We start from the raw sequence: 9,383 nt of genomic DNA, 5'->3' as shown, positions 1-9,383 counted from the left end.
CCCCATCATTAAATTTGTGTGCTTTCCAAGAGACAAGGTTATTTTACCTTGCTGTCAGTATCCAGACTGTATAATGTCAAGTGGCAGGCAGATTGACGCATGATGAATTTGGAAAGAAATAGTCATGGCCTACTGAAGGCAGTGCCATGACATTTGCCTCAAGGGAGGTAAATCAGAGAAAACCTCAGTCAGGATGGCTGGTGTTCCAGATATGATTTGAACTGATCACCTCCCAAATACAAGTCAGAGCAATGTTGATAGGCAAACCTGCTCAGTGGATCATGTATTTTATTTTTCAGGATCGAGGACGATGATGAAATAGAGCGTGATTTGAATAGAGTTTCAATGCCTCAACAGAATCGAAATTGTGTCGTGCAGTAAAGAAAATAGAGTATAAATGGTGAGTTAAAATTTGACGTTTGTTCATGTTACCATGATAAATGTGATAAAAATGTCTTAGAAGAGACAGAGCTCATGCAGTTAAACATCAGTTCAAACACGAGCCTGGTTGTCTGTCAGTTCATAACACAGTGAAACCCCCATCTAAGGTTTCTTTGTGGTGATACGGATTTGAATGCTAAACTAGGAAAATACTTAAGTGAAGGAAATAAAATCCTGAGATTATTGATTTCAGAACAATGAAGCTGAATGTTAAATGAGGGAAAACCATAAAGGATTGCCATGTGCGGGGTCCTCCTGTGTTCTGTGAATAATAAAAGAATCTCCCTGTGCTGGCAGTCCCAAAATGCACTGCTGCAGTGAACCACAGTTGCCATGCCATGATGAAGGGTTCTGAAGGATCATGCCTAAGTTTTAGGTTGCTTTCATTGATAGTGGATGCCTCTATGAAAATATTAATGGATATATTAAAAAATTTTTACACTTGTTGATCCTGGTTTTATGTTTGTAATGGATGAGCAGGTGAATGGGTTTATTGGGACCTGAATGTACATGTAACATTACTTCACATCTCAAGGGAAAAGACCATTCTGTAGGTCTAGGAATGAACTGGATTATAATATTAAAAGAAATCTTAAAGAAATAGGTTATATGATCATTGCATAAAGTATTAAGCCACTTGATATGCTAAGGCTTTATGCTGTCTGGATTAACTTGCATTAGGCAGGGTTGAATGGCTGGCTTTTGTGAACACGGTGATGAACCTTATAGTTCCATTTCTTGACAAGCCAAGTAAATATCCCAGAAGTTACTATGTATGCTTCCACTGTTGAAAGGCCCAAATCATTAAAGAGTGGGCCACATGACAAACCATCTGCACTTATGTTCAGTGTTTTAAGACTACAATCTTCAGAGATGTAATATTATGTAGTTTGGTAGAGGTTTCCAATGTTTTTGGAGGAACAGACAGCTTCTGTCTTCAGGGCTGAAGTAAGCCATGTCAAGCATTGTGGTTAGCTGCCTCAGCCAAGCTATTTAATCATAGCATTGAACCCTGTTAGGGTTCTTGACTACGGTGAGACACTTGCATCCTTTGATGTGTTCTTACTGAGAATGGAGAAGAGTCATGCAGAGAAGCATCTTGATATCAATATTTCACCTTACAGTATTAATTGTAAATACATTGAAATTTCTAACAGAGACAAAAACAGCACCGTCCAATGTGACTATTTAAGTATTATCACTTGAAAACTCATCACCCCTATATGTTTTGTTCCCTATGGATCATCCTCAGAGGGCATCAGTACTTTTTCCGGAAACTACTATTACAATAGGTGTTAAATTATATACGTGGGGCAATCCAAAAGTTTCTGAAATTTGAATTTTGCGTGCGAATGGTTATGAGTACATCGAAATACCGCTAGGTATCTCCTCACACATCCTTCTTGAATCAGTGTGGCAAGCGGCGTCGAGTTGAGTGGTTGGGTTTATTGTTGGTGAACGTATTTCCATTGTTGTGTTTCCATGAGTCTGCAGTTTTGCGATGGCTCACCTGAGAGAGCAGCATGTCTGTATAAAGTTTTGTTTCAAACTTGGGAAAACCGCTGCAGAAACGCACCAAATGTTGAAGCAAGCTTTTGGTGACAACAGTTTAGGCCAGACACAAACTTACAACTGGTATAAGCATTTTAAAAATGGCCGAACATTGACTGATGATGACAATCGTTCAGGACGGCCGTTAACTGGCAAAACACCAGAAAATGTCGCAAAAGATAGGGATCTGGTTCTGCAAGATCGTCGACTGACCATCGAAGACCTCTGCAACACCTTGGGACTAAGTTATGGTACATGTCAACGAATTTTGTCAGAGAAACTGAACATGAGGAGGATTGCGGCGAAGTTTGTGCCATGACTGCTGCAAAATGAACAGAAGCAGCATCGCTTGGAAGTCTGCAGGGAACCTCAGCAACAGCTTCAAGAGGATCCAAACTTTCTTTTGAAGGTTGTCACTGGTGACGAAAGTTGGGTTTATGGCTACGACCCTGAAAGCCAGCAGCAATCGTCGCACTGGAAGAGCCCTTCTTCACTTCAGCCAAAAAAAGCTTGACAAGTAAAGAGCAACATTAAGTCCATGTTGATCTGTTTTTTTGATATTGAAAGGATTGTTCATAAGGAGTTCGTCCCTCCTGGTCAGACAGTCAATAAAGAGTTCTATCACGATGTTCTAAGGCGTTTGAGGGAGGACATGAGGAGAAAACGTCCAGAGAAGTGGCGCACGAATGACTGGGTACTCCACCATGACAACGCACGACCGCATAGGGCTTACATTGTGCAGGAACTTTTGGCTAAAAACAAGATGGCAGTTGTTCCCCACCCACTGTACTCGCCAGACTTAGCTTCATGCGACTTCTTCCTCTTCCCCAAGATGAAAATCAAGTTGAAGAGGCGAAGATTTGATACAGTTGAGGAAATTCAAGCGGAAACACAGTTGGTACTAAACACCCTAACAAAGAAAGACTTCCAGGATGCATTTGAAAAGTGGCAGAAATGCTGGGATCGGTGTATGCGCTCCCAAGGGGACTACTTTGAAGGTGATGGTGCAGAATAAGATCTAGGTAAGATGTAATAGTTTTTATTAATATATTTCGGGAACTTTTGGATTGCACCACGTACCTACACATATAATGTCTGAAATACACAGTGTACACAATATTCAAATTTTTCACAGTCACAGCAGCCTTCCTGGTATTAAAATTTTTAAAGTTGTTTAAAAACTTTGTTGTTTAAGATTAAAATTTTTAAACCATGCAGGTCCGTGTCAATTCTCCTATTGTCTTTCTTGGAGGCGGCTGCTCTTGTGCCGCCTGTCTATCTTGAGAGAAGAGATTCTTAGTATTGTCTGTGTGTATTCGTGGTTTGCTGTGTTGTTTACACAACACAAACAAATCAAATTCTGACTAACACATTTAGTTTAAATTTCTTTTGCCATGACTTCCCCACACCATTTCAATTATTGTGATATGAAATCTATATCCAGCTGACATAAAGTTTCAGATAGTCAAGAATGGGCTTCTGTTCTAATCATGGTGTAATGTTATTTCCCTTTTTCACAGTTTTTGCAAGTTAAACTTTGGATTATGTGCCACAAGCATGATTTCTGTAGACTGCCAAAGAAGAACTGATATCACTCCCCACCATTTAAACTGCTGTCGCTTGTTTTTTAAAATACTACGCATCTGTGAAGGTGTGGTGTGAACTCTGTGTGATTGTTTGCAAAGGGACATTTGCATCATCCTGTTTGGACGAAATTTGAGAAGTTAAAGAGATATACAAGAACAGGATTTGTTGGTAAAGCTTGTGCTACTTTCTTACGTGTTATGTTCATGTTGTGTCCCAGTGGACCAAGCTTACTGTTCCCTATTTGAAAGCAGTTGCACAAGTGATAATGAACACTTGCAGTGCTGCTATTTTATGCATGTATATTTGTAATTATTTGGAGATGTGTGAAATGAGGATATCTGATGTCGAGTCCAAATAGATGAAGTTTTTGGAGTATATTTTTCATTCTTTTAGTAATTAATAGCTTTCTACGCAAGAAAATATATAAACATTTTTGACATACAGTAAAACCTGCTGATTTGAGCATCCCCGATGACATGAACACCATCTTTTCACTTCAAACTTGCTTTAATTAGCACAGGTATTTTTAGATACAGTGCAGCCAGAATAGCTCATTTGGTGTAGTGGTGAGTTGGATGGCTGAGGAATCAGGGTTCAGTTCCCAGGAGTACCAAGAAATTATCTTCTCTGCAGTATTTAGACTGGCCCTGGGGCCACTCAGCCCCCTGTCTGATGGCTGCTGGGAGCTCTTTCCCTTGGCATGGGTGGGTAGGAGGTAAAGTAGTGACCAGGATGTGAAGGTGAATGAACTACAAGGAACACAGTTGGTAATCCTGTGCACCACATTGTGGAATACAGCCTTTTGAATCTAGTTAAGATATGGTCATGTACCAGATGACAATAATCTCAATTTTCATGACCATCAAAACCCCAAATCTTAATTTTACATCTGGTTCCCATTCTTTTCATGGGACCAGAGAAACTTTTTGATAAAATAGTTTTCCATTTAATCGAGGCTCCATTCCTGGCAGGTTTTACTGTATAAGATTTTCATTATGACATTTAATTAACTCTTTCCATGCTGAGTTACTGTAGCTAATTTAGAATAGAGATGTGGCCAAAAACATGTATGTATTCCTCCAACTTAACCCAAATGAACCTAACCTAGCATGTCAGAGGATATATATATATGTCAGTAGCATGGAAAGGGTTAAGAAAACAGACAATTGAATCAAACCTTTTATAGATAGCGAATTTTATTGATTTAATAATCTGTCTTATACTAGGAATTTTCAGAATGTCTCTTTTAAGTAGTGGATATGAGGGCATAAAGTAGTTTTTGATCTCCTAAGCTTTCGGTGTATATTGCACAGTCTCTTTTATAGTCAGTTGAAAGACGGTCTGTGAGTTCTTCTATGTACATGTAAGCTGAAGCTTCAATATATTGTTAAACAGCTTATGTTTTGTGGTAATTACATTTTTGTATGAGATTATACTGTGCTGACTATATTAAGATTACTGATTAATACTGTAATGCAGTGCTCTTTGTTAGGAGCAAGCAGGGTGATTTGTATGTGCGTACACCTCTGTCAGTATCTATAGACAGATTAGCATTGATTAGTAGGATGACTGGTGAATTGTATAGGATTTGGAAAGAAACAACCATGGCCTCATCAAATGATTATCCTGGTATTCACCTGGAGGAGCTGCATAACTGTTGGACCAACTTGCTTAGTATGATGATTACTGAAGGATGGATTCAAAAGGATGTTGAAGGAAGTGTTCCTGGCTTCATTTGAGGCACTATCTCAGTATTTGCCTGGAAGAAGACTTCTTAAACTTGATTCAGGATAGTTGAGCCATGTTATGTCCTTGGCCATGATGTTCAGTAACATTTATTGTGGTGTACAGTAGTAGGAAATATTGCTCTGAGACCATATTTTAGCCTGGTGAGGGGGATCAGCTATCCTGAGTAAAGTTTTGTGGGTTTTTGTTATTCCCAGATTGTCAGAAGAGTTCGTATTCCATCTTCATGACCATATTTCGCTGTGATACATAAAGTCTGCAGTTGGTATAAGAATTTATTTCCAGTTGTTTACTGTCCACCATGCAGCACACCTGATGGTGGCCGAGTAGGCCGAAACATGTAGTGTAGTGACGAATTTTACAAGGATTGAATTCTAATCTTGATATTATTGCATGGTGGATGGTACACAACTGAAAATTGATTCTGGCACAGTGTTCTTGGCGACAGACATGCCTGAGCATCATCATTTAATTTACTGATCACAAATCACTGTCCATTATCTTATAGTGGAAGGAAATTATTATTACACTGAGCAAGTTGGCTGTTTAAGAAGCTAACCAATTTGAATCTTTGCTGGTATATCAACTATCCCGAGTGATTTATGTCATGATAGTACATTATTAGCCCTTTGAGTGCCAGTCTCTGCTGTGGAACTACGTGAGAAATGCCAAGGCTGCTTGGGAATAAATGCAGTTGCACAGAAAACCCCACAATACTTCTGCAGATAACCAGAGATATATATCCTCTAATTCATTAATAGAAATGATGTACTTAATGATTAGCATTGTATCTGTGTTGTTAGCTGCAGCAAATTGAACTCAAATGTGCCAAGTCACATTTCACATCCTTGCCAGTTCATTTCTTCATCCTACAGTTTGCTGCTGTGTAGTCTGAGTTACTGACAGCATCATTAAATAAACATCATCGATCAGTTTGTTGATTTTGAGCCAGTTTCTGTGTCTCAAGAGTGGGAGATTAATTAATGATTACTATGATGTTTGTGCCATAACCTTACCAGTGTGTCTACAGTCTGACTGCTGGAAAGAATGTATTGCTTAATATAGTTATTCATTAATTGTTCAAATTTAATACAGACTGGCACGAATGTAACTAAGTAAAAGCAGTTTTCCAGTGGTCTCCATCTGAGACACTCTTTATATGTGAACCTGTAATGAAAGCCATGTGTTGATTTTTTTCACAGACAGTTATACTGTGCAAAGCAAATAGCAAAGAGCAGTGTAAAATGTTTTTGACTTAACTGTACAGTGTGCCATAGTATAGATTACAAGCATAGCACTCACTCGACATTTGGAGTAGTTGACATTTAGTTCTTGTGTGGGATAGCTTTGCCAGTAGCACTTAAGGTCTTTTGAAACACAGCAGAAACTATTGAAAGAATGATGCAACAGGCCCATTGCTGTGGTAAGTATGAGTTTCTCTCTCTCTCTCTCTCTCTCTTATTCTTAGTGGGGTGAAACTGAGTCCACTTGATACTGCAGCCAGTACAGGCCTATTTTACCAGCCCCAGGTGATAGATGATGATTGTGGAGCAGTTGGTGGAATGAAGATTGGCAGGGGAAACCGAAGCATTCGGAGAAAATGTGCCCCAGTGCCACTTTGTCTGCCACAAATCCCACATGACCAGATTTGGCTCGAACCCAGACCGCTGCGGTGGCAAGCTGGCAACTAACTGCCTGAGCTATGGCACGGCCTTCGCAATTATGATAGTAGTATACAGTAAATGTTTAGCCAGGCATCTGCCCCCACCCAAAGAATCTTAGCAAAAAAAATCAAAATTGAAACAAAGAAGGAAGTGACGCTAATATTGATACCAGCGTTTGAAAGCATTACTTTTTAATCCTGAATTTCTTGAGGCAGTCAGTGAAAATGGCCTTAAATGGCATGACAGTAAGTTTTGAAAAAAATTTTCTGTCTATCCCCCCCAGAAAAAATCCCAGCATTGCCCTTGAATGGAAGAACAGAGAAAGGGAACATACCAGAAGATTTAATTGTGTAATTTAACATATATATTGCCATTACATTTTATTTTTCTAGAACATAACCATGGTACAGAAAATGTAAGCTCCCCCCTAATGTTAGCAAGCCTGCATCCTGTTTTCTCGAAATTCATATAGGCAATGAAAACTAGACATTCTTATTTTGGCTGCACACGCTGCAAAAAATGATAAGTGGTTCAACGTTTTCATGGCAGCAGAGGTTAGTGTTGTGGCCTTTTTGGGCTGACCCTGTGTAGTCTGCTAGGTGTGTACCTCCACCTTTATGTTGAAGAGGAAGGCAGTGTAGTCTGCTAGGTGTGTACCTCCACCTTTACGTTGAAGAGGAAGGCAGTGTATAGAAGTGCATTCTGAAGGTTCAGGTGGTATGTTATATGCCCACCTACCAAAGGACCGCAATTTGAACTTATTTGTCCAGTTTCAATGCTCAAATCTCAGAGCACCAAACCACTATTTCCACTCTAATTTAATTTCTCTCACTTTATATGTTTCTGTGGGAGTGGGGATATCTCAGTTAAACAATTTTTCAATGTTAGATTTGATTGAGGTTCTCACAGCGGTGACTGTGAAGAGTCTGGTCTTCTGGGTTATATAGCGTGACATCCCGGAGGAACGTACCACATCCATCTTAAGTGTCGAAGAGTAAGCAAAGCAAGAAACTAGCAGAAGCAGCCAGAAAGCTGTGTTCAGCTCAGTCCGAGCTGAACTGCATGGTGTTACAACCCAAAAGAAGCCTTTGCTGTTTTCACCATTAGTTTTTCTGACACTGATGTCTGAATTGTCACGAGAACACTGCCCTTGGCATGTACACAAGAGATACTGATGTGTTCAGACTATGAAACCACATATCGGCCACATATAGAGAACTTCTTTGCATTTTCCTTCTTTTGGCGTTGTTTCCATATTCTAGGGGTCGATGGTTAGAAACTCTCCAATCTCTGCTTTCTTGCCACAGTCTTTCCTTTTTGGTGTCTTGCTGACTGTTTTTCAGATTCTTGATATCTTTGAGTACAGGTACTCCTCCTTATAATCAAATTAAAAAAGAAATATATGATTTCATTTTGATTTGCTCGATTAATTTAGACTAGTTTCAATTTATAACACTCACTTTAATGCAGACTGCTTACTGGCCAATCAAGAGAGGTGGGGGAAAGGGGAGTAGAGGAGGAATATGAGAGGTGAAGTGAAAATTTGGCCTAGCCATGCAACCTGCTGTATCCATGTACACCTGTCACTCTTTAAGGGTTTAAGAAAACCTTCATTATAGTATTTTATTATGTTTGATTTATGTAATTTCGCCCCCTTCGACTTTTATTTGGAATACAACTGTCATTATAAATGGATCATTACCTGTAATTGGTTGAACTATCTTGTTCTGGGATATCGCATAGGTATCTTTCCTTTTCAAATTCAAGTCTGATACCATTCTATCATTGTACTCTCTTCTTTTTTACATTGTAATAATTTCTCATATAAAAACAAAGAAACATACATGAAACTATATACTGATATGAATGTTAATAGTTTCTGCTGTTCCGTAAGGCTTTTCATGACATGTTTTTTTATTTGTGGTTGTGACAAATTTAGTTGTGTGCACTAACGTGTTGATACAAAGCATTCTTGCCAGAGATATTCTGTAGTCATTGATGATATAAACTGGTAGCATTAATACTGTAATACTGTTCATATGCCTGCTTAGCTATAAGGAAAATCAGGTACTGAAATTATGGTGTGTCAGTGTACAAGGTTTTGAACACAGACAATATATGACAGAAAATGGAGTGCACAGCTGTGAGTGAACTTTGCAAGATATTTACATATAACAGTATGCCAACAGTTCATTCACACATTTCTAGCTTATTCAGGACTAGTTACTTTCTATAGGATTCATACTGTCAACATATAGCAACATAATAATATATTATGATTATTTAAGACAACTGAGTTAAAATAAATTACTTTACACAGATGGAGAGAACCTTCCCTTGAGAGCTGTGTGCATGTGTATTCTCATTGCTGCAAGCAGATTGCCTTGAGTTTGC

At 38.9% G+C, this 9,383-nt stretch overlaps 1 protein-coding gene across 5 annotated transcripts in view; it reads left to right on the top strand.

Moving 5' to 3' along the window:
* Window positions 1-4,978, top strand: part of LOC111863507 (EH domain-binding protein 1) — a 70,922-nt gene extending 65,944 nt beyond the window's left edge. For all 5 annotated transcript variants that reach the window (XM_033751094.1, XM_023849864.2, XM_023849863.2 and 2 more), the window contains 2 exons: window positions 300-400; window positions 3,513-4,978. In XM_033751094.1, coding sequence (XP_033606985.1) covers window positions 300-381 — 82 coding nt within the window. In that variant the 3' untranslated portion in view covers window positions 382-400; window positions 3,513-4,978. The remainder of the gene's footprint in view (window positions 1-299; window positions 401-3,512) is intronic.
* The last annotated feature ends 4,405 nt before the right edge of the window (window positions 4,979-9,383 follow it).

This window comes from Cryptotermes secundus, unplaced genomic scaffold (assembly GCF_002891405.2).
Source record: "Cryptotermes secundus unplaced genomic scaffold, Csec_1.0 scaffold63, whole genome shotgun sequence".
NCBI classification, from domain to species: domain Eukaryota; kingdom Metazoa; phylum Arthropoda; class Insecta; order Blattodea; family Kalotermitidae; genus Cryptotermes; species Cryptotermes secundus.
Note: the sequence above shows the minus strand (reverse complement) of the source record. Positions and strands in the feature narration are given on the sequence as shown.